This window comes from Lupinus angustifolius, chromosome LG03 (genome assembly GCF_001865875.1).
Source record: "Lupinus angustifolius cultivar Tanjil chromosome LG03, LupAngTanjil_v1.0, whole genome shotgun sequence".
Taxonomy (NCBI): domain Eukaryota; kingdom Viridiplantae; phylum Streptophyta; class Magnoliopsida; order Fabales; family Fabaceae; genus Lupinus; species Lupinus angustifolius.
The window spans coordinates 16,634,185-16,659,993 of NC_032011.1; the positions used below are offsets into that span (position 1 = coordinate 16,634,185).

At 33.1% G+C, this 25,809-nt stretch overlaps 2 protein-coding genes across 3 annotated transcripts in view; both read right to left on the bottom strand.

Annotated features, from left to right (window-relative positions):
* LOC109343545 (mitochondrial import receptor subunit TOM40-1-like) lies at window positions 6,627-12,708 on the bottom strand. Its single transcript, XM_019581899.1, has 11 exons — window positions 12,408-12,708; window positions 12,131-12,212; window positions 11,696-11,798; window positions 11,514-11,609; window positions 11,128-11,178; window positions 10,861-10,926; window positions 9,912-10,013; window positions 8,486-8,554; window positions 8,292-8,375; window positions 7,276-7,371; window positions 6,627-6,998 (listed from the first exon to the last, which is right to left on the bottom strand). Exons 1-11 carry the CDS (start codon window positions 12,526-12,528, stop codon window positions 6,942-6,944), a joined length of 927 nt encoding a protein of 308 aa, XP_019437444.1. The 5' UTR covers window positions 12,529-12,708; the 3' UTR covers window positions 6,627-6,941.
* LOC109343546 (THO complex subunit 2-like) overlaps window positions 24,050-25,809 on the bottom strand; it is a 31,279-nt gene continuing 29,519 nt past the window's right edge. For both annotated transcript variants that reach the window (XM_019581901.1, XM_019581902.1), the window contains 2 exons: window positions 24,868-25,166; window positions 24,050-24,434 (listed from right to left, as the gene is read on the bottom strand). In XM_019581901.1, the coding sequence (XP_019437446.1) occupies window positions 24,365-24,434; window positions 24,868-25,166 (369 nt within the window). In that variant the 3' untranslated portion in view covers window positions 24,050-24,364. The remainder of the gene's footprint in view (window positions 24,435-24,867; window positions 25,167-25,809) is intronic.

Sequence of the window (25,809 nt, forward strand, 5' to 3'; positions counted from 1 at the left end):
CTCAACATAACGTACTTACGTATTTAGAATGTTTGGAAGACTAGGAACAAACAAGGGAACACAACAAGACACTATCGAGTTTCTAATGTCCAGTTTAGAAGTGATTGACTATTACTACAAATTGAGCTGAATCGAATTACCCTGATGCCAAAAATGCAACACCTTAATTTGGAAAATAATATTTAAGCATAAACATATCTATTAAAAATATTTTGTAGCATTAAACTTTTCTTAATGTATAGGAATAACACCTCAATATAAAAATTAAATAAAGTATTATTAACTTAAATCAATGTCATAAACTAGACTTCATCTAAAGAGGATAAGAACAAAGTCTTTAAATACCCTCAAATAAACAAATGTCTCCATAAAAAAATCACAAGATAAAATTAGTAAATAACAATAGGCTATATCATCTACAATAGTAGCTTGTTTGCAATTCTTCCATCTGGTACTCGATCATTTCTTAAAAGACCCTAGAAATGTCAAAACCCCAGCATAGTGAGACAAAAATATCAATCACACTAAAATGAGAAAAATTTAGAAAATATGACATTCCTAGCCGTAACAAGTACGAAAAATCTCTAGAAGGAACAACAAAAGGGAAATAACAATATTTTCACTTAATTTTATATTCTAGTTCATTACACATAACTTAAATATAAAGAAGAGGAATATAAATCAGACACATCATAACACTTCAATCAATTTTCATATAGCATTAATCGCCTTAAACTCTCAGTCCATGATTAAAAGTTTTCACACAACATGCTTGTTGGATGTGTCTACCCATCACTCGGTGCTTCAAGTTCGTAGGAATGTCTTATCCTATCTTCGGAAATAAGTATGTCTTCATGTGACTGAGAATTCATTTATATTTGCCCAGGTCAATCAACAGATACTAAATTCCCATAAGTAATTGAAGCAATTGAGTCGTAGATCCCCAACAATCAATATTATCTATTCACAAGGAGAGGAGAATATAAAATTAAGCACTAAATGTTAGGACATTCTCATATTACTATATAATTGTACACACATTTAATATACATATATTTATAAATGAATTCACTATCATATACATAAATTCATACCATTAGCCATTAGATTTCCTAAAAGGATGATACATAAACAGGTTGTAACTTCCAGAACTTTCAAACATTATAATTTATATTGTTCACTATTTTGTGGAACAGAGTACTGCGTTTTGGTTATATGACTATTTCATATAATCTCACAGTGAAATGTATGTGTAACATAAATGCTTTCATCTAAATTATGAACACATTTAAATTACCAATTAAATTAATAAGGCCATTGCAACATCCGTTGGTATCACGGGTTAAAAATATATGGTACAAATCTATTTTCTTTCAACACTTTATAATAACAATCATAACATCATATACAATCTAAAAGTCAGAAACGAAGAACAGTATGGCATTAATTCAAAATCAACAGATACTCAAGCACTGACAATTACGATTGTGATTTTTTCGTGTGTATTACATATAAATTGATAAAATAATATAATACAATCAAAGCAAGGATTCCTAATTCTCAATTTATGGAGTTTTAGGGTTTTTTAGTATTACTTGATAATGGGTTGGCGGAAAAACCTTGATAAAAATGCCCATGAAAAAACAGTAAGTGGTTTACAAGATAATTGTTAAGATAATTAGTTAAAAAGTTATAGAAATTTGTGTTCCAATAAATTCTCTATTGTGGTTCCCATGGCATATTCAATCGTAATCAACAGCCATCATGTGATCATCTCCCACTCCAACTGCTAAGAAGCATTTTTTTCTCGTTCTTCTTTTGCATATAAAATAAAAAGAAGACGTTTTAGTTTCCATTTTTCACCTTATCTTTTCCTTTTTAATAATTGCATTATTTTCAAAATTATAATTATACAATTTCTCTTATTATTTCTCTGTATTCTATTTCAATCATTTTCTCACAAAAAGAAAGAATAGTGTATACTTTTTCGCTTCCCTCACAAATAATAACCGAACAAATGGTAATAACTCAATCTAAAGCGAAAAAATGGTAATAGCTGAACAAATAATCACTTCTACTATTTTTTGTGTCTAAATTTTAATGGGGTTTCAAAATGTTTAGATTTTTATCTTTGACTTCTTATATTTTGATTGTAACTCCATGAAATGGATACCCTTTTATGCATTTCTCATTTTTCAATGTAATTTGGATGCTTTTGATTCTTGAGCATGCTATTTAGTATGAGTCCATTGTGATATGTTAGGGCTGAGACTACTAGAGACAAGCGCAAGAGAATGATAAATAAGCCTAATTGGTTCAAATACTATTTTATGGATTAATTTTAACCTCCCACAAAATGTCTTACTATGGAATATTTTCTGTTTTAATACAACTATAATCTATGTAAGATTTGACCAAGCGTATGGTCTAGATCAATTAGTTATTCTTATCTTTCCTTATAAAAATAGTCACTAGTAGAGAATGGAGGCATGAATGAAATTTTTATAATTCTAATTTCCGGAGTATCTTATTTTTGCAATTTTTATTTACAATTTTTCTTATATTTTAATTGATTCCTAACAATTTGGTGCTTCCATTTGTTCTCCATGCCTCCCGAGACCATTCAGAAAGACCCATATGAGAACATTTCTTACCTACTCATGGAAAAATGAAGGGAATATAAAGAGATACATGATGTTGGACATGTTGTCATTACCACTATTTTACATAATATTATAGATAAGTTGGTTGATATTAGATTTATCTTTTCTATTCCACCAGATCCGCCTCATAAATCCACTCTTCATGCTTCTTCCTCACACCTTACTCATAACATCTCAAACCATCTTACTCATACTCCCCCTATCAATCCTAATCAAAGCCCGCCCCCATTTCTCACCCCACTCATAGCCTACCCACAACCCTCATTTCCACCAAACCCACATCTACCTCACTCACCTCCACAACCAAGACCACCAAAACTACAACTCATCCCTTTTGATTGTTCATAACTTCTTGACTAGATTTTTCAAGCCGAATAACTTTTCCAGCTTTATATGGTACCCCCACACCAACATCTCCCTTTGATTTTTTTTCCTATATGCATGGAGAAGCCCTTAGTTGGTACAAGTGGATGTTCCACAACTGACAACTCTCTTATTGATACTCCTTTACCCGAGATTTGGAGACTCGTTTTGGTCCATCTACCTACACTAATCACCAAGCTGCATTGTTCAAATTGAGGCAAATTGATATAGTTGTTGAGTACCAACAACAGTTTGAGTGATTGTTTAATATTATTTGGAGTCTTTCCTAAGAAGTAATTCTTAATTGTTTTCTTTCTAGGATTTTACTAGAAATTAAATGTGAGTTAGCTATTTTGCAGCCCAAAACTATATCTAAAGCATTGGGCCTAGCTAAACCAGTGGAGGTTAAAATTAGAGACAATAACCACACTAATCCAAGACCCTCATGGTTCAACCCACATCCTACCCCTACATACCCACCCAAAGCTACTTTCCCTAACCCACCTACACATACACCTCCTACTAACACTACCCATCTTCCAATTTGTAGCTTATCCATTGCACAAATACGTGAGCGACGACCACAATGTCTTTGCTATAATTATGATGAGAAATTTTATTATTGGCATAGATGTCAGTCCAAGAGATTCCTCTTGCTATTGAAAGATGATCCTATTTTTTCTATGGATGCTACCATACACACTTTGGACACTATTGTTGATGATTATGCCCCTCTAGAGTTGGAATTTTTTTATAAATATGTCATTCACTTCCATATTTCTAACCAAACTTTGGGTAGAAACATTTCTCCCAAAATACTCAAATTTTTGTGCTCTTTATATGGACACCCTATGATAGTCTATGTGGATACTAGAATCTCACATGATATTCTACAACCAAGAATTGCCAACCACTTACACTTACCCATCACTCACGCTCCTCAATTTCTTGTTATGGTTGGCAATAGGGCACAATTTATTATAGTGGTCTGTGTGATAATACACCAATTACCTTGTAAGACAAGGATTTCATCATTTCATTCTACTTACTACTTATTAAGGGGCTCGATGTTGTGCTTGGAATTGAGTGGATTCGGACACTAAGGCCTATTATTTCTGATTTCTCGGTCTCTTTCATGTAATTTACAATGGGAGCGGACTATTACTCTCACTAGTGAGACCTCTTTTAACTTACTATCTTCTACCTTACACCAATTCACCCAGCTTTTCCATACTAATAGCATTGCAATTTTTCATGCTATCACTATCCTGCCCACAAACAGTCTTACAGACACACCCACGACCTTACCATCATCCAGATTTCATGATCACGACATACATTTACTCCCCAATTATATACTGCTACCCCCACTCCCAAAAACAGGTCATGACCACTATGCTACAAGATATACTCAAAACTAGATAATTATACCTAGTACACGTCTTTTCTCCTCCCCAGTTCTATTAGTGAGAAAAAAGGTGGAAAGTGGAGGTCTTGAGTGGATTATCGGACCCTAAACTCTATAACTATTCTTGATCATTTTCCTATTCCTACAATTGATGAGTTGTTGGATGAACTGGGTGGCACAACTATTTTTTTCTAAAATCGATCTGCACTCAGGGTAACACCAAATCAGGGTCAACCCATCTGATACCGATAAGACCATTTTTCATACTTTTGATGGGCACTACAAATTTCTCGTCATGCTATTTGGTCTCACAAATGCCCTTTCAAATTTCCAAACAACAATGAATGATCTACTCCGACTCCACCTATGGCGGTTTGTTCAAGTCTTTTTTTATGATATTTTGATTTATAGTGCCAATATTGCTGATCACTTACAATACTTAGAAATAGTGTTAAACCTATTAGTTTCTAATCAATTTTACGCCAAATTATCGAAGTGCATTTTTGGTATGGATTCTATTAGCAACTTAGGTCATATTATTTGTGCATCTAGTATGCAGCCAGAACCCGAAAAGATCCAAGCAATGGTGGATTGGCCTCCACCTCGGTCACTTACGACACTCAGAGGTTTTCTAGACCTCACCGGTTTCTACCGGAAATTTGTTAAAGAGTGTGCATCATTTGCTGCTCCTCTCACAGATCTACTTCAACATCACAATATTACATGGACTATAGAGGCTCAGATGGCCTTCACAAAATTACAAACAACAATGAGTAAAACTCTAGTATTATGGTTATCTGACTTCACGAAACTCTTTGAAGTGGAGAACACATTAGCCATCAGTGTGATGATGCCTCAACTAGGTTACCCAATCACCTTCTTCAGGGAGAAAATGTCTACATTGATGTAACATGTTTCGACATATGTCCGTGAAACGTTCACTGTTATAGAGGCAGTAAAAAATGGTGCATGTATCTGATAGAAAGACCATTCCAAATCTTAACAAATCAACAAAGTCTCAAACACCTCATGACCTAAGGACTACACATACCAGAACAACAAAAAAGGACAACAAAACTCACTGGATTTCGATATGAAATTAAATACAGATTGGATACCTCGAATACAGTTGCAGACACCCTTTCTAGGTGTGAGGAAGCTTGCAGACATCCTTTCTAGGTGTCAGGAAGCTGAATATGCTATCTTCACCTTCATGTCCTCTCCTTTTCCGACTATTTTGGAACAATTGTGCCATATTATCTCATAGCCAAGGGTCAACTACTGGTAGCAAAGAACGAATGAAATGCAAACAGGAAAAATAAATTTCATTTTTTCAAGGGATTGTTATTTTATGACAATCATATATTCATACCTAATATTCCTCGTCTTCGGGACTCTATGCTCACTGAGTTCCATTCTTCACATTCTATCAACCACTCGGGTCTCATGCCCACCTTGGCTTCTTAGGCTACCTCGTGCTACTAATCGGGCCTCTACAAGCAGACTAAGGAATTCATACGCTTTTGCACCACCTGTAATACTTCAACATTGACATGCGATCCACCAAACCCATGAACTTGCTAAGCATGCCACCTATTAAGCTTAAATACTCCTGCATTATTTTATTTCTCCAAAAGAGAACCTCTCGCGACTCGAACTCATGATCTCAAAGACTTATAATCATTTGTTCCATTGAGTCGCTAATCACTACCACTAACATATACCTTCCTTGTGGGAGGTTTTTGAATATTGCAAGTTGAGGTTGCTGATTGACAATTGCAGTCATATGAGGAATACTCACAACAAACTGACATTGGTTCTAATTTTTTCCAAGTTCTGATAGCACTATTACAAAATTGAATGACTTCATATCGAGTGACCAGTAATCAAATTAGACGTTTTTGAAAATATAATACAATCACCAAGCCTTTGTCTCCTTTAAAACCCAAGATTAATATCATTGCTATAACTGTAAAACAACACCATTACTTATGTTATATAAGGGTTTAGGTCTTGAATAACGGGCACATTTTTTTCAAAAAAAAAACTGAAAAGACCAAGATTCAACACCAACATTTGTTGCAAAAGGACTATTGTTGAGAACAAAACATTTTATCTAACACCAAATTATGCAATGACCTACAATGTAAAAGTGGCATACCCATAGGTCCTTAAAATGTAAGAAATGATTAGATATAACAAGCAAAAATATTATTGAAAAAGAATCTCGCAATCTGGAAAAATCTCGTAACACTTTACATCCCCCTCAAGGGAAATCAAGGTAAGTTTTCAAAATAAAATGGTGGGTTTTTTGCACAAGTTCCAAAATAAGATGTCTACTGAAATTTCTGCAGCAATTTGTGGATTATAGTGTTTCCTGTCACAAATGATAATTCCTCCTTTGTTCTCTCTTAATAGAAAGAAAATTCTCCTACAGTAAAATATAATAAGCAAGAAAACTTGCAAGGGTGGCTGCAGCAATGGAAACATAGCTCAGTCCTGCTAATCTATTCACCAACAGTCAAACCAAACCCAAATTTGTAGTCCTTTTTCCTGTGATCGAGCTGCGATAAATACGAAAAACCATGGTAAGGCAACAAGTATAAGTTGGTCAACTTATTTAAAGAGCTTAATTTTGATACGTGGTCAGTGTGAAGTTTTTATATGATCAACCCATCATATATTGCCTCATGTATGACTTTTAAGGTAATTACGACAAGAGTGAAGATTTTTTTATAATGAAATAAAGCATAGATGATCGGTTGACACTGTTGGTGTGAAAAACCATAGTTATTGCATTCCACACACCCAAAGAAGAAGAAAGAAAACAAGAGTTCTGACCTCTGCAGAAAGAATGAAATTCAGACCCATATTTAACCGCTCTTCCAAAAATGCAGCAACGCAGCCATTTGAATCAATCTTACCCCTCAGGCGACACTATAAAAACCAAAACAAGATGTGAAAAGAATATTAGGTAAGATCACTTCAAAACTGAACAATATTAGTTACAATTTTGTCATTAAATAATATCAAATTTCAAAAGCGGAACTTGAGAATGGGTTGCAGGCAATGAACTCATTAATCCAAATTTAACTACAGTTGGGCAACGAACTCATCAATCCAAAATCAACCCCATAGCTTGGTAATGAACTCAGTAATCCAAAATCAAACACATAGCTTGTCTTCATAGTATGCCAAAATCAAAACTATCGCTAATTGTCAATTTTTAACCCATTATAGAGAACACTCAGAAATTTACATCAATCTTACCAAATAAAATTTCAAGGTAAATCTGTCAAAAACGGGCAGGACTAATTTTGAAGGAATGAGAAAACATCTTTAACAAAAATTGGGTGTTATAGTTCTATAATGCATATTTAAAGATGCAAGACTTGAGGAAATCTAGAAAATTAGAAAAATCGGTATATAGAAGGTAGACATTCAGTGCACTACCTACAGGCCATGTGTTCCAATGATCCTTTCTGCAGTTGATCAATGGGAAATTAAGTGTAAATACATGTAAATACATGTAAACACACATCTACTATTAATATGTAGGAGTATTCTAAAGTTTGCAAAATCAATGGTGTCATTCTGTCTGTAGTCAAATTGAGAAGTACAACGAGGTAGGAGTGAAACTTGAAAATGTATGTAGATGTGATGCACAGACTGATAAATTGTCAATTTTCACTCTGCTGTCTCCATTTCAGCTAGTTTCACTCCAATGCACCATATACTCATATAGATAAACAAAAAACCCTCTATGGCTCTATCATAACCAATATACTAAAAATATAATGCCGACTGGTCTACATGCTCACACTCATGTGACTGAATTCATGAAAGAAAATTGCTACCTGCCTAAGGATGTAATCATAACCAAAGCTAGCCGTGACATCTCTTGACAAATAGTTACACATCACATCAGATGCCAGAGAAACCTGAAAGGAAGATTTTGTATAAGAAACAAAAAGGTTGACTGAACACAACATAAATCTACCATGTCATGATTGATTCACAACATAAACATACTGCATCATGATTGACTCACCTTCTCAGATACCTTCTGAACATAGCTTACAAGAATCATGCCAGTGCTAGCAACTTGCCCTGTAGCGACCTGGATGTATATGAACAAGTTGACATGTAATGCACCATTTTTACTAAATCCATCCGACGAAAGCTCAATTCAAAAGTGGAAGAGAGACAAACTAGCCTATTTGGAGTCAGTACATTGTGTCCTTTGTAAGAGGCTGTTCTTTCAATGCATCTTTGTAAATAGTAAGAATACAAAATGGGGGAAAAAGGACTTGCCTCCTCTAAGGTGAACCCCTACTTTAGAAGGGAAAAGTAAAAGAACTCAACCACTTATGAGAAAATCAAAGGTTGATGTCAAGGTATAATAAATGCACATGCATCAGAAATCAAGAATTTGTTAGAATCCACGCCTTAAATTTCTCATCAATGGTTCAAATCCCTCATCTTCTCCTATAAAGTGAACCCATCCCTTAAAAGGATGCAAATCCAGATACACACAGGGAGTGACTCAAGTTAGAAAAGTTCTCATAAAAATTGTGAAAATGATAAATCAGGGTCATACAACCATACATGGATGGTTAAGATTAAACATTAGTTAATGGTACATGATCACTTAAAAAATCACATGTATTTATCCTTTACTCTTTACCATTCAAATAAGATTCAATAGTCCAAGTGTTCTCATTTCTCACAATAGCAGTTGTTGTCACTTGAGTCACTTCCTCTATATATGTCACCCATGAGATAAGTTACCGAATGCAGAAAAGACAATTTTTTAATGTTATGTCTCTGAAGTTACAAGGCTAAAAGTATCATCTGAACAGTATGCCAATACCACCCCTAGTGCTCTCAAACAAAATCTCTGTAAAAGAGGGAAAACGAAAAGTTTTCTGGACTAAAAAGTAATCAAACTTTATTAAGTCCTCTAGATTGCAGAAAATGCACTATGGGCATATGACAGCATAGGGCAACCATATATATTGGAAGCTTGAATTTGAAAACCAACGGGTGCTCCTTGCCAATTATTTTCCCAGAATATAATCTCATGAAAAGAAAATTAAATTCATATGGAAAAACTCCTCATGTTTCCTTTTATTTGGAAGATCTCAGTAATCATTAAAATGAAAAGGGAAAACCTTTAAACTAGAATAACTTGAAAAGAAGCATAACATAGTAATAAGGAAGGGTTGACAACTGAATAAATAAAAGAAGCATAATGTAGCCTCTTTGTTGGGTATACCTCCAGGAAGATTAAAAAATTAGAATCGAAAAATTGGTCGATGCAACAGCAAAATACTAGCATGCAGAACTAACTACCTTACAACTATCAGGAAAAAATAAATTCATAAGTAAACAAATATGAAGCACTTCAAAGAACGAATATAAATTTGGGGAAAGGGAAAGCAGCTGAAAATATAAGGACAACTTTTGACCCATACCCATTTATCAGTGTTGTAGCGACCAGCATAACCAACACCAGACTTCCGATGCTGACCAGCCCAAAATACCTCCCCACCCAGTGATAAATGACGAGTCACACTCTGCGGGAAAAAACCAGTATTTCAGTTAAACTTATATGCGTTGACATATGCAGCAGGTTTAGTGAAGAGAGGTGTTGAGGATTAATGGAAATCAATAATCATACAGTACAATAAACCTAGTACAGTGAAATGCAGACTTGCAATACCAACACAGATATTATGCATCAATCCATCATAACATGGAAAAAAACATTTTTAAGTAAATGTATTACTAGGTACAAAGCTTGGGCATGTGCGGACAAGACCAGTAGACACTCCAGTTAGGAGAGTAGATCAAATGGAGGTTAGTACAATTCCCACAGGAAGAAGGACGCCAAGAAAAACCATATGTGAGACAATTAGGAAAGATTTTACGGATCAATACTTTGTCAACGAACATGATTTATGATAGAGCATTATGGTGTCGTTTATCCATGTATCCAACCCCACCCAATGAGGTTAAGGCATGGTTGCTGTCGTAATACGAGATACAAACCATCTCCAAGGATAAAATAAATGTTATGTGAAACAATTTTCAAGTATGTAAATTAGGAGTTCAGGATTTTGCCCATGAATTGCGGATAAACTTTCATTTTATAGAAAAAAAGCCTTATAAATTCAGACGAACTAAACTACTTCATACAAATCAGCAACCAAGTTATGCCATTTAACAATGAAACTAAAAAATTTCCCACCACATGACCAAAAAACTAGTCAAAATCAATCAATCAGCCTGACATATGATTATATATTTATTTACCTGCATCATAACAGTTATATTTCCCATCAAAGTGTTGTGCCTATATTGACTTTGAATGAAAATAAGCAGGCACTCATAAACAAACTACACTGCATTAAGTTCCTCTACCTGAATATAACTTGCTCCAAGTAAGGCTCCGTTCCCAAGTTGAAACTGTGTCCTATAGTCTTTACCCTGCAAAATTATAATTAAGTAATAGATTATTTTCAGAAAATGACTTAAAGACAGACTGTGTGGAGATATGATGTGTAACTTCCATTAAGAAACTTAAGCATGACACATGCAAGAAAAGTCAAGGTTTAACATAGAAACTAATTATACAATAGAAGGGGAGGGCATCAAATGATTGAATTGAGAAGTACAAAACTAGTTGACCTTGTAATCAAAGTTGGCCATCCCATGAGACATGTGTGGCTCATTCGTAAGCTGTAAGCACAAAAATCATAAAACGTTATGGCAAGTAAAAGTGACAAGGAAAGCAAATGACAAATAACCAGGATAATACTACGGGGATGGGAAAGGAGATATCATAACCAAATAATATACAATTAAATAGACCAGTCAATCCATGGCACATAATTTTTTTCTAGAAATAATAACTTAAGTTACCACCTCAACTTGAAACAAGACATGACAAAATAATACCATGCTCTAGTACTTGTAATAGAGTCTAATGATACATACAAATAATCATGATTATGGAAGTAGCACAACGAAATGATAGAAAAGTGTAACATTCCCCATAATAGAAACAAGCACACCTGGGCATTGGCTTTAAAAGTGAGATTTTCAGACACATCACACTTCACCCTTGCATTGAGCCTGCCATCAGTCATTACTCTCCCCCAGAGCAACAACTGCAAAACACCATCATCATCGATAATGCAGTTTTAAAAAAATAGGAACAACCCAAAGCTTATTATTGCAATGAAAATCAAATTACCCTAGGATGATCAATGAAGGTTGCTCCAAACTCATAGTTAGCAGTAGGAATTTTAATGGTCTCCGCAGACTGAGAAGGAACCTCAGTAGGTCCCATGGACACACTGATCATATCATAAAAAATAAATTAATAAAAACATGAATATATTTTATGTGCACACAAAGGGTGTCACTAACTTCCCGGGAGCTACACTTGTTTGGGTGGGACAACACCCAAAAGGGATCAGTTCCTTACTCGTAGGTGGGGAGATACCCTTGATTATATACCGAAAAAGGGTGTGCCCAGCTAATAGCTAGAAACACGTCGATATTACCGAGATGGATTTTGACTCTCCAGTTACCAATACACACGGTAGAAATCAAACCCTTACCAATATGCTTCAAAACTTGCATAATTTAACTCCTCAAAAAAATGAAAGAAAAAACAGAAGGGTACCTGTGATTGAGAGAGAAATTTTGATTGAGCATCTTAGTGAAATCAAATCGCATACCCTCAAAAAGGTCTGGCTTCAAAGACACTGCTCATAAACCAAATATAAAACAAATTCAAGTGTCATATACTCATACACACATATGATTCCAACAATCAAACCCCAGAAAATAAAAATCCTAACTTTGCATTAACCTAAATAAAACTCAAGTTTTGATGAACTTAAACGAGAAATGAACATTGAAATGAATAAAATGAAGTGGGGTGGGAAGAGAAAACAGACTCATAGCTTCACGGTGAAGCTCCTCGAAGGGAATGGGACAAGGAAGGTTGAAGTAATCGACTTTCTCATCGACCTTCTTCTGATCTTGAGTGGTGGGAATGGGAAGAACCGTGGTTGCCATTGTTAACAGAGAAGAGTGTTGGATTTTGGATTCAGAGAGAAAGGAAGAGAAAAGAGATGAATTGAAATTCTAAAACCCCAAAACCTTCGACGGCTCCTAAAACCCTAGAGCTCTAGCTACCTTCACTTTTTCTATCACTCTATAGCCCTTAGGCACTATTTTTCATACTTTAACCCGACCCGTTTAGACTCCCTCCACTGTTATATTTACGTGAAAGAAGGTTTTTTGTGCATAGTTTAGATCAGGTTTTTAGTTTACCATAGAAGTTACAACTAATTCAATAAGTATGGTTTGAAATTGAATTATTAACATTTTTTTGCATAGTTAATAGAGTCTTATATCACTAAATCAATTAGATTGGCTTGGAAGTAACAAAAAAATTATCTGATCTAAATACATGATTAACTTGTAATTTCACCTGGTTTTTTATATTAATACATCTCATCTAATCCACTCCAATCCAAATATTATACGTGACGTCTGGTTTGGATCAGTTTTTTATAAAATATTGGCACTACACAAAGACTTCAAAACTCATAAGAGCATCTCTAATAGCAAAAAAAGTTTTCATTCTTATTTAAGATTCATACATTATTTTATAATTTTCTATAAAATAAGAACAATATTTACGTTTCCCTTGTAATGACAAACATTATTATTATTCTTATTTGGGTCGCACAATCTTACGTTTATATTTTACAATAAATATAACAAATTATTAAAAATAATTACTTAATTATTTATAAATTAAAAATCGCTATAAGTTCTTATAAAAAATGATAACTAAAGATATAACTTTTTGTTGTAAATTATAAAATAAAATAAGTGGATACAAATAAATAAAATGAAATATTGCATTAATTAAAATACATTAAATATAATAGAAATTACAACATAGTAAATTAAAAGATAAATAAAATGCATAAAAGTATAGTTATAAAAATCGTATCGTACCAGCCGGTTCAACCAGAAAACCGGTGAATCGGGCCCCTAATCGGTATGGTACAGGTGTTGAACCGGCCAAGTATCAAAACCGGTGAACCGACCGGTATTTTACTAAACCGGCCAGTTTATACACATATTTTTTTTTTAAAAAAAACTTAAAAACTCATTACAAGGTGACCTATTTTTTCAATCCTTCTTCAACACTTCAAGACACATGCTTCCAAGACACACTTAGATTACACTTTTTGGTTCCTAACATTCGTGTGTAATCTCAGTGACATTTGTGTAATCTTGAATACTGTCTGAAGATAGGATTTGGGTAGAAAAGTATAATATTCGTATAAGACAACTTTGACTTTTTTGTGTTAAATGTTAAAACTCCAAATTTATTTGTTTTATAGAGTGAATTGTGAACTTATGTCATCTATTTATATTTTGCGGTTGTTAAGTGATACTTTTGGATTGATATATGTTTTTTAATTTAGACTTTGAATTTGTTAAAGACTTAAAGTTGTTTATTTATGTGAATTTTGAGTAGATTATAAATATGGATTGTAAATTTGAGTATATTTTTTTGTAATAGGTTTATATATATATATATACATATATATATAAGTAGGTATGTCCGGTTTAACTGACATACGGTTTAATTACTTAACCATTGGTTGAACCACTGTACCACTATACTAGTATCGTGACCGGTTTGATAACTGGTACGGTTTTAACAACACTGCATAAAAGAGATAAAGTACATCACAACATATAAAAGTTATTATCTCTTCTCACCAAGAATTATTCTTATTTACCAAGAACTGTTCTTATTTAAGAACAAAACTCAATAAATAAGAATGTTACAATAGAAAATAAGGTAATAATGTTATTATTCTGCTAAGAACAGTCTTAACAACAATCAGTGTGGATGCTCTAAACATTACTAAAGCATTACTTTAAATTGATAAGTTTATATCTATTCATGTTAATATTGTCACAATCTTATCATAGTAATATCTATATACAATATTGGCATAATGTAAGTCTACAAACTTCTTCCTGCACCATATTAATGTAAACAAACAAAAACAAATATTGTATAAATTAAAAAGTATCCATGACAAGATATTCTCAATAAAAGAAAGAATAAATAATTGGAAATCTTCTACAATTGACATTGATTTTTTTCTTATGTGATTGTATTGTATATGAGAAGAGAACAAACTTAAGAACTTAATTATATTTATGAAAAGAAATATATATCTATATTGTAAATATTTTACTTTCGCGTGAGAATATATTAATTAGCAATCACATATTTTTAGTCATATCAAATGAACATTAATGAGTCTACCATATGGCTAACTCGCTATTGAATTTGCACTCTAGCTTGGTTAGAACATTACTAAACTAAAGTGTTAAATACTATGCACAATTTTGTTTATGCATATTGCTACTAAGCCAAATTAATTCGGCATGTTTGGATCGGTCTGGTTTCAAGAGTTGAAACCAAAAACTGAACTAAATGGATCAATTTTTAAAAACTCATCCAACCACGTTCAGTTCATGTTATTTCAGTTTATTATGAACCAATTTTTGATTTCATTTTTAGATTACTCTGAATTTGAATACCTCTAACATGTTCTTGTAGAGATATGGGCACATGTATGAATACAAGTATAAGTATAGGCACAAATATAAGTATAAGTACGGTACATGCATAAGTATAAGTACGAATAAGATACAAGTTTAAGTACAAATACGATATGAGAATAAGTGTGTGTACAAGTATAAATACAGGTGAGGGTACAAGCATGAATCCGAGTTAAGAGTATGGGTATGAGCTTCGATTGAAATCGAGGCCATGTAAGCATGTGAAATAATATAAATCTCTCTTAGTAAGATTTTATATATTTGGAATGGTTTTATTAATTAATTTATCTAATTCGATCATGTCTCAAAACATTTCATATAAATTTGTGGTTGAAGTTACACCATATAGTTAATGCACCGAAACATCTATCACGTGAATCTATATAAAATAGAATTAGGTACACGGGTAGAACATTGTAGCACCAAAGATAGATAAGTGGTCCAATATTGATAACATGTCTTAATAAGTGAATATTATGGATGACTAAAAACTCGTACTTGTGGATAAAACCTATACGGACATAGGTACATGTCACAAACAGATACCTGCAAGTTTTATAAACGGGCACCCATGAGTTTTACAAACGGGTTTTAAAAAATACTCGTAGCACATACGAGCGAGTATAAGTATCATAATAATCATGTCTGCATGTACCCGTTATTTATATGATTACTACATTACCTTTAATCAAAATAAAAAGTTACTCTACTCTAACCTTCATTACACTATGTACATCTTTATATATATTTTTTGTTAAGAAAATGAGAGTATCAAATCACACAAATAAAAAACACCAATAGATTTATCATTTTTGACAAATATTCAATCAAAAGGCACAAAAATAATTAAGATTCATCTCATTTGAAACATAATAGAAGTAAGAAGTTAGAAATTCATTGATAATATAATAAATCTGCGAGTACCCGTGAGTATCCATAAATACCCGCGAAAAACTCACACGCGAGTACCGTACGAGTACATGCAGGTATTGGTAATGCTCTCTTATTTCAAAATGGGTAGCAAGTAGCTACTACCCATGCCCGTTGTAATCCCTAGTGAATACTTATGTTGACCTACAGGATATAATGAGAATCATATATGTTAACACGTCAATGATGATTATGCTCTCTAACACATTAAAACACTAAATCTAAATCACTTAAAAGATTTTCCTTCTCCACATTAAAGAGCAAACGTATGCCCATAGAGGAATTCAAGGATTTGGTCAACCAAGAAGATCATATCAATACTCTTAAAACATACTAAAAGAAAATATTTAATATATGGATTCATGGATTCAGATATGAGTTTGTATTATTATTTTATTATACGAAATCATGAAATTAAAGATAGTTAGAGAATTTCATGATTATTATTAAAGATAGTTAGAGAACTCTAAGGTTATGCATTTTATGATTTCATCAAAAAATAATTTTATGATAACCTTAGAGAATTTCATGAGTTTGTATTATTATTTTATTCCGTATATTCATATTATTATTATTATTTTATTATTATTTCATCAAAAAATTTCCAAATTTTATATACCGTTAATTTTAAAATTGAGAATTTTGAATTGTGTATTTTCCACTATAACTTAATGTTTCTTTTCATTTGTGTGTCATAATTGTCCACACATAACATTAACATGTGGATGCTGGTCTTGGTTTACATATACGGAATAAAATATCTCTTATACCATGATATAACTTATCTCCTTAATTTTACTCGTTATTTGACATGTGTCATATTTTTTTTCCGACTAGATGTTTTCATTTTAAAATATATTATTAAAATAAATAATAAGACACATGTTAAACAATGACATGATTTAAGGAGATAAATTATCTTATGATGAAAGAGATACTTTATTCTCTTCCTTTTTATCTAGTAATTTTTAAATTAAATTAGTTATGCAATATGTTGCCAAAGTAATCTATATTGTGAAAATTGATTTGATTACAATTACAAGATGGTTATTTATGTGAATTGTGTTCGGCCCAAAGGAAAACATAATTTAGCTAAATAATATCATACATTTGACGATAAATATGTAACAATTATAAAGTTTTTGTGATGCGAATAATAGTCGAGTCAAAGAAGTGTTATTGTTTGACTGAAATAGTTGTTAAAATTTGATCATTGCATTTAGAGTATCATTTGCAAATTAAAATTCATGTTCAAATACTAGAAATTGATGTTGTATTGGTTATCTCATGATGAGTCTATTATATAAACATTTTTTTTTTTTGGAACAAGAAAACTTTATTACCAAAACAATAAGTACAACCGATCAACAAATCCAGGTAAAGTTAAAACCAGGAGGCAAAACTAAGAGCCAGTATCATCTAGGGTCAAGGTTATTACAATATATATGCAATTTAGCATTGGTAACTGTCCTAGTACAAATGATGTCGACAATTTTAGGACCAATTTGGTCGGTAATAGGACGCCCCTGAAAGATGCAAAGATTCCTCAAATTCCAAATTTCGTACATAGTCTCGGTAATAGCACATTTCAACAGCTTGCTTTTATTGCTCTTACCTTTAGTCTCACTGATAATCCAAGTCATTTCTTCCACCCAGCTTCTAGGAGTATGGCTTAGTTTCAGCCAATTGAGGGTATGAGTCCAAATTGTTGAAGATACCGGACAACAGAAGAAAAGATGGTCCATTGTCTCTTCTTGATCACAGAAAATGCATTTACAATCAGTGTGAATACCGAATTTACGTAACCTGGTTTTTGTGGGTAGTCTTTGTTGACATCCAAGCCATAGTGTAAATTGGGCTCGTGGTCTAGCCAAGTTATCATAGAAAAGTTTACTCCAAGCGACTCTTTGTGTTTGGCCTCTAAGTTCCTTGTATATGCTTTTTGTGCTGAATGCTGGTTGTGTCCAGTATTGTTTAGGTAGAATTCTGCACTTCATGATAGCTTTCAATATCCAGGAGCTATTAATGCTCGGTTGGTACTCATCAATGCTAGTGTCTTTCATATAATATGTGTGGATCCATCTTACCCAGAGCTTGTCAGGTTTAGAAGCTAGGTTCCATAGAATTTTGGTCATTGAGGCCTTGTTCCATTCTACTAGAGCTGTGATACCTAAGCCTTCGGCCTGCTTAGGATTACAAACTTGGTCCCAAGCCACGGGAGCCTTCTTGTTGTTATCTTCCTTACCACTCCATAGGAATGTTCTGCACTTGGTTTCAATATAATGTATTATCTTTTTTGGTAGAGGGAACACTTGCATCCAATAGTTTGTGATCGAGAACATAACACTTCTGATAAGTTGAAGCCTACCAGCATAGCTTAGTAACCTTGAACTCCAATGCCTCAGTCTCAAGGTGATCTTTTCAATCAAGGGATAGCACTGATTGATAGTAAGTTTCTTGCTGTCTAGAGGGACACCAAGGTACTTGAAGGGTAATGATCCTTTGTTGAATCCAATGGAAGTTTGTATTGTTGTTTGTGTTAGGACATCAATCCCTCCATAGTAGACTTTACATTTAGTTGGGCTTGCTTGCAAACCAGTGCATTTGGAGAATTCTTTGAACTTATTCATCATTAGAGAAACAGAAATAGGGTCACCTTTGCAAAATAACAAAAGATCATCTGCAAAACAGAGATTTGTGATATTCAAGAGTTCACATTTAGGATGGTAGTTAAAATTATGGTCATCTTTTAGTTCTTGGAGGATTCGATGCAAGTATTCCATGATTAGAACAAAAAGTAGGGGTGAAATGGGATCACCTTGTCTCAGTCCCCTTTTGACCTGGAGAATAGTTGTAGGATTGCCATTGACAGAGTATCTGTAAGAAACAGTGTTAACACAGAGCATGGTCCATCTCACAAAGCGAGGAGGGAAACCCAATTCGATCATAATACTCTGAAGAGCATCCCATTCCAGAGTATCGTAAGCTTTCTGGATGTCCATTTGGATCATACATCTAGGAGAAATACCCTTTCTGCCATATCCTCTAACGAGTTCCTGGGCTAGAAGAATGTTGTCATGGATGACCCTTCCTGGAATGAAAGTAGATTGGCTATCATCCACTAGGTACCCAATCACGTGTGCTAGTCTTCGAGTTAGAATCTTGGAGATAATTTTGTAGATGGTCATGCAACAAGAGATGGGTCTCATGTCCTTCATGGTATTAGCCTCATTCTGCTTTGGTAATAGAGTCACTAGGGTGCAATTAAAGGCAGGATACATTTTTTCTTCAGTGAAGAATTCTTGGATGGCTCTGATTACATTAGTTTTGACTATGAGCCATGCTGATTTAAAGAAGTGTGAGCTATAGCCATCAATACCTGGAGCTTATTATATAAACATTTCTTATTGTATATACTACATAACTTGCTTGTTTATATGTGAAAATGTTATTAATTTTTTTGTACTATGGATCCAATATCTTTTTCTAGTATGCAAATGTTTCTTCTCAAGTTAATAATATCCAAATGTTAAAAGAGACAAATTTTAAGTTATTGAAGAAGTCATAGAGATAATTCTCATAATATATGGATTTAAATCATACACTTTATATATGAAAATCATTTATACTCCGAAAAATCTTGTTGATGTTAAAATTGAAATATAGGAACACTCTAACCTAATGTGTCTAATCTTCATGAAGTATTCTATTCTAAAATCGTTTAAGGGCTCTATGTATGAGCGTCAAAGTGCAAGAAATTTCATCAAAAAATTGAACAATACTTTGTCAAAAAATGAAAAGGCATAGAAGAGTGACCTTTTGGCTTAAACTCATCTCATTGAAGTATAAAAACAAATGGAACAAAAGATAAAACATTATGAAGATGTATAATCTCACATCGAAACTCAAGTCACTCGTGTTCTTGGTGCGGACTTGCTAGTGCACTTGATTCTATTATCACTTCCTGCACACATTGGGCAATTCAAAGTGAGTTATTATAATTCGAAGGACAAATAGTCCCTCAATAAGCTTATATCTCACAAAGTTGCACGAGGAAGAGAAACCGCAGAGACATAAGACTAAAAGTGCTCATTTGACTATGATATCTTAGAATAAGAAAATAAAGAATAAGGAGGGTGCTACATAAGGACATTCTTAACAAACAAAAAATGATAGAACGATGATGAATTTACTTGATACTTTTGTAAGAAGCAATGACACATGAAGAAAGTGTGTTAAGAATGGTGAATTTCTCATTCTAGTTTGTTCTAAAGTTAATAAAGCTTTTGTACCTAGTGATACTCGATGAGTAGATTATGGTGCTAATACTCATATAACTATAATTATGTAGGGTTACATGTGAAGCTTATAACCAAGTGATGATGAAAGATATATCTTTGTGAGTTATGGTATCAAAACTTGTAGATTACTTTTAAGAACTAAATTTTACTTGGATTTATTTGAGACTTTGTACTGTCTTTTAGACGAAATTTAATTAGTTTTTCGATCTTGGAAAAACTTGTTTTTCGTATTCTTTCAAATAGAATAAAGTTGGTCTTTATCAAAATTTAAATGTTGTTGGTTCTTATATTTTAATTGATAATCTATACATGCTCACCATTTTTAGTACTAATAATGAAATACTGCAAACAAATTTACATGGTACAAAACATAAATTAAATGAGAATTCAATCACCTTATGACACAAGCATTTAAGTCATATATCCTAAAAAAGAATTTAGAGTCAAATGAAATTGTTGACCCTTTGGTTTATCACACTTTGAAGTTTGTATTTAATGCATAAGGGAAACAAAATAAAGGAAATTAGGTATGGAAAGAGCTCATAATATCTTAGAATTAATACATACATGTGGCCTCTTGGAATAGACAATATTACTACATTTATAGGTGATCATTCTAGGTACAATGACTTATATCTTATACACGAAAAGTCACAATCCTTGGAGGTTTTCAACTCTTTCAAGGCTGAAGTTGAACTTCAACTTAGAAAGAATTAAGGCTATCAAATATGGTTGAGGTGTGAATGCTATGAAAGATATGATAGGTCGTGAGAACAATGTTAAGATTCCTTTACAAATTTCTTCTTTGAACGTAGAATTGTTCCTATATACACCATGTCGAGTAAACCTAACGTGAAAGGGATTATTGAATGATGAAATTGGCCTCTTCAAGATACGATGAGAAATATGATTAATCATTTTTACTTATCAGAGTCATTGTAAGAAGAAGCCTTAAAGACTGCAATTTACCTTCTTAATAGATGTCACACAACCCCTTATAAACTTTAAAGTGAAAAAAGGCCAAGAAAATGAGTTAACGCACACGCTTACACATACAATGTTTATGGTATATAAATTAAAGAAATTTATCTATGATCTTAAACATGCTTCTTGTCAATAGTATCACACGTTCCATCAAGTCATTACCTCATATGCTTATGAGGAAAATAAAGTCGATGATTGTATATACTATAGGTTTAGTGAGAGCAAATTTTTATTTTTGGTATTATATGTCACTGATATACTACTTGTCATTAGTGATTTGAGACTATTGTATGAGACCAAGATATTTGTAACAAAAAATTTTGAAATAAAATATCTTGGGATGATTCATTTGTGTTAGGTATTAGATACTAAGTGATTATTCTGAAGGTATCCTAAAATTGTCATAAGATAGCTATATTGATAAAGTCCTAGTTAGATTCCATATGGAAGATAGTAAGCAAGGAAATACCCCATAACTAAGTTAGACCAGTTGTATGTAACTATTGTGTTACAATTAGAGACTTTAGATTAATCTCACTACAAATTAAAGAATGATCAGCTAAAAATGAGTATTCAAGGTGAAACAACATCCTGATAGTACTACTGATAAATATAAAGTGAGACTTGTGGCTAAAAGGTTTCATCAGAGAGCTAGTTTTGATTATAATGAGACATTCTCACTAGTGGTGAAACCAGTCATGGTTAGAAGGTTCTCACCTTAGCTCTAACTCATGGTTAGGATATTCAACAAATTGATGTTAACAATGTCTTTCTTAATGGAGTTTTGGAGGAGGATGTGTACATGCAACAACTAGAGGGGTTCAGAGTTGCTCATACTACTCTCGTGTGTAAGTTGAACAAGGCTATTTACGATCTTAAGCAAGCACCTAGAGCATGGTTTGACAAGCTTGCAGGAACTCTATTGTCCTTTGAGTTCAAGAAATGTCGGTGTAATGATTCTTTTTTTCTTATGATCAATCTCGCTTGCAAACTATTTGTCCTTTGTTATGTGGGATTAGGCTACTACTCCCATCATTTATGTCGCAATATGAGTATTGTTTTACTCTCCAGGAATCTAGTTCTACATTCTATGACCAAACATATTGAGTTGGATCTTTTCTGGGTTAGAGAAAAAGTTATCAACAAACAACTTCTTGTTCAACATGTTTCTTCTAACATCAGGTTGTTGATGTCGTTACCAAGGCTCTCTCCACCTCTAGATTTCCTGTCCTCAAAGACAAGCTTCGAGTTACTGATGGTTTTTTTGGTCAGCTTGACAAGCAATTCAGGTGGCTCAGGATTCAAGGGGGATATTAGAATAGAGTTGATTACACATTATGAAGTGCTATTATTTTTTCTCTTGTTTTATTCGAGCTCCTATATATATGGATGAGTTATTACATTGTAACTAATAATTAAATAAACAAAATCATTTTCATTTCTCTTTTCTCTCTCTCGAATTTCTTCCTTAAGCTATAATTAAGCTTTTCTAACAAAAATTGACATGTTTAATATCAAGTTGCATAAAGTTTTTATGTCAATCAGACATATTAGATTTGGTTCATTAAATATTAAGTCATGTTTGATAGTGATATGAACTGAAATTCAGTTTTAGATATAACTTCTAGGAATAGAGTTGTTTGATATTTCATTTTAACATCTAAGCTTATCATAAATCACTTTGTAAATCCTTGGAGGAATTGATAATTAAAGAAATAAGTTATTGATTTACTCATGACACTAATAATGTTAAATTTGAAGGAATCGTTGCTTAATTAGATTTTGCATGTTGAATTAGTTTGGTACAATTGGGTTAAATTGTAAAACCTAATCCAAAACGTTTTATCATATATTCCACATGATTTAAAACAATAGAATCTTAACCTCAATTTTTTTACTTGGAATAATTAAACAGCAAAATACCCTTAAACCCATATGGATTGGACAACCTTTTTATACTATTTTGACGACAAATAATTTGATATCTTGTATGACTTAATCGAGTTAGCACTATCTCAATTGAACTTGCTGAAATGAGATTTACATAATCCAAACCAGGATTAGCTAATCAAACAGGGGCTATTATTTATGTTGTTCAAACGATGATTATTATTTGTCAGTTAAACCATCTAGTCTAGCTCCATTCAAAGCACATCTAAAACCTAAATTATAAGATTTTCCAAATCATGAATAAAAATTAGAGTAAAAAATTGTAATCTCATATTTTTCGACCTTATTATTTTGATCTCTCAAAAATTGAAAAACTCAAAATGATCCCTAAAATTTTCAAACATGGGTCAAAATTTTCATAAACCATTTTGAGTTTTTCAAATTTTGAAGGACCAAATTTGAGAAGTTCGAAAAACAAACGAGACTAAAATAAATAGTTACTCTAAAAACTAAGTAATAACCTAAGTAGTCAATCGAAAGTCAAGCCATATGGATATTTTGAACTTAATATATTTGATAAATAAGAAATATAGGCGTGGATATTTTTAACTTAGTATATTTGATAAAATAAGAAATATAGGCGTGTATGTGGAAAGTGAAAACCTTAGAGAAATGAAGCCTTTTTTATTTTGAAACAATTTCTCCAATCGATCGAAGCTACCAAACATGAAATGAACCAAAACTCCACTACAAAGTTATTTTGGGCCATAAAACTCACCATTTTCTTTTATTGTTTTTCACATGAATAAAACAACTCCACAAAAATGGGGGTTGCTGAAATTCATGTTTCCTTGGCTTGACTATTCATTAAAGTGAAGGTTCATACACAGAGTATACAACATTATATACAAGTGTACAAGTCAATTCATAATTTCTTCTCAATGACTTGAGAAAAACAACAAAAAATATTTGAACAGCTGAAAAATTGGTATATAAGTTACCAGAAAATGAGAGGGTAACATTAAAAGTGTTTTGAGCCTATCACTGCTGTGTACTCAAATGCACAAAGTAAGCATTACAACACCTTCAAGAAATGGAGAACCTTCCAAAAGGTTTAATTGTGAAATCCTCCTTTGATGTGGTTACTTCCTGTGCCTTCTCTTTTGATCAGCCCTTTGTCTCTTCTCATCATCCCATTCTCGGTCATACATGCTAATACAAAATTAAGGGCACAACAGCACACACAAAATTTAATGGAAACCTTACATGCAACAAAAACATCTATTTTGACAGAAGGCATGAAAGGAAGTGAATGAAAAGCATGCAGAGCAAATAAGCATTTATATAATATCATAGCATGCATGAATATTTAAGTGACTTATCTACCAATGATTTCATATGTCAGCTTCCTTCCTTCAATGATATAAAAAGGGCAGCCCAAAAAAGGCTCCCACTTAGTAAGGTCTAAGGAAAGTAGATATAGATGTATGTAGTCTTACCCCACAAGCGAAGAGATTATTTCCAGAATTTGAACTCGTGACCTCATAGTCACTAAGCAACAACTGTACATGTTTCCTTACTTCAATCATGTAACAAGAAAATAAAAAGTATGTCTACAAGCTTAAGCTTATGCAGTTAAGGATACGAATCAGAATCACGACGATTCAGCTTGCTGGCAATCCTGAGACCAGGTTCATCATTGAAACTTATATGCTGGATCATGGGTCCCTTTTTGTCTCCCCTGTCTCTTCCATCATATGCTTGAGACATACCAATACCACCCTGGGCAGGAGGTTGAGGGGTTGCCGGTGAATACTCCCCAGGTTCAATTGCTGGTAGATGCTCCCTCTTAAGTTTACGCCTCTTGGATGCAGCATTTAAGTCCAATTCTTCCTTTAAAATGTTTCCTTTTTCTCTTTCCCTGTCCCTTTCCCTCTCGTCCACCTACATAAAAGAACCAAAACACAGCTTAACAAAAGAAAAATGACAATAGCCTCAATATCTGTCCATTTGTACTCAATCAAACAGAAGAGAGTCATACATGATGACAGGCACAACTATGTAAAACACAATAAAAGATTTGGAATAGTATGAAAATCCAAACCCAAATTCTTAGAGCCAATTCCAATAAGTGTAACCAAGTAAAACCGTAACAGCATAAATCACAAAGAAATCAAACCGTAGACATCAATATTAACCTAAAATACTAAGATCAAAAGATAGATACTCTTACGATAACTACTACTCAAAACATACTTTAACCATCAAACCCTGATATTGTATGACAATTTAATAATTAAAAGGGCGACCCAATGCAGAGACTACCACCTAACTTGGTCTGTAGGGAGTATATGCACGCAACCTTACCTCCGCAAGAGGGGAGGCTGTTTCCAGGATTTGAACCTGTGACCTCTTGGTCACGAAGCAGCAACCTTACCATTGCGTTGAGGCTCACCCTCTATGGCAGTTTAATATTTATGCTGCTAGTTTTTTCACAAATGATGCTTTCCAACTTGAAGATACTCAATATCACACACATAAAGAGAAATAGTTCATTTAACACCCAAGCTTAAAAAGTACCATACGA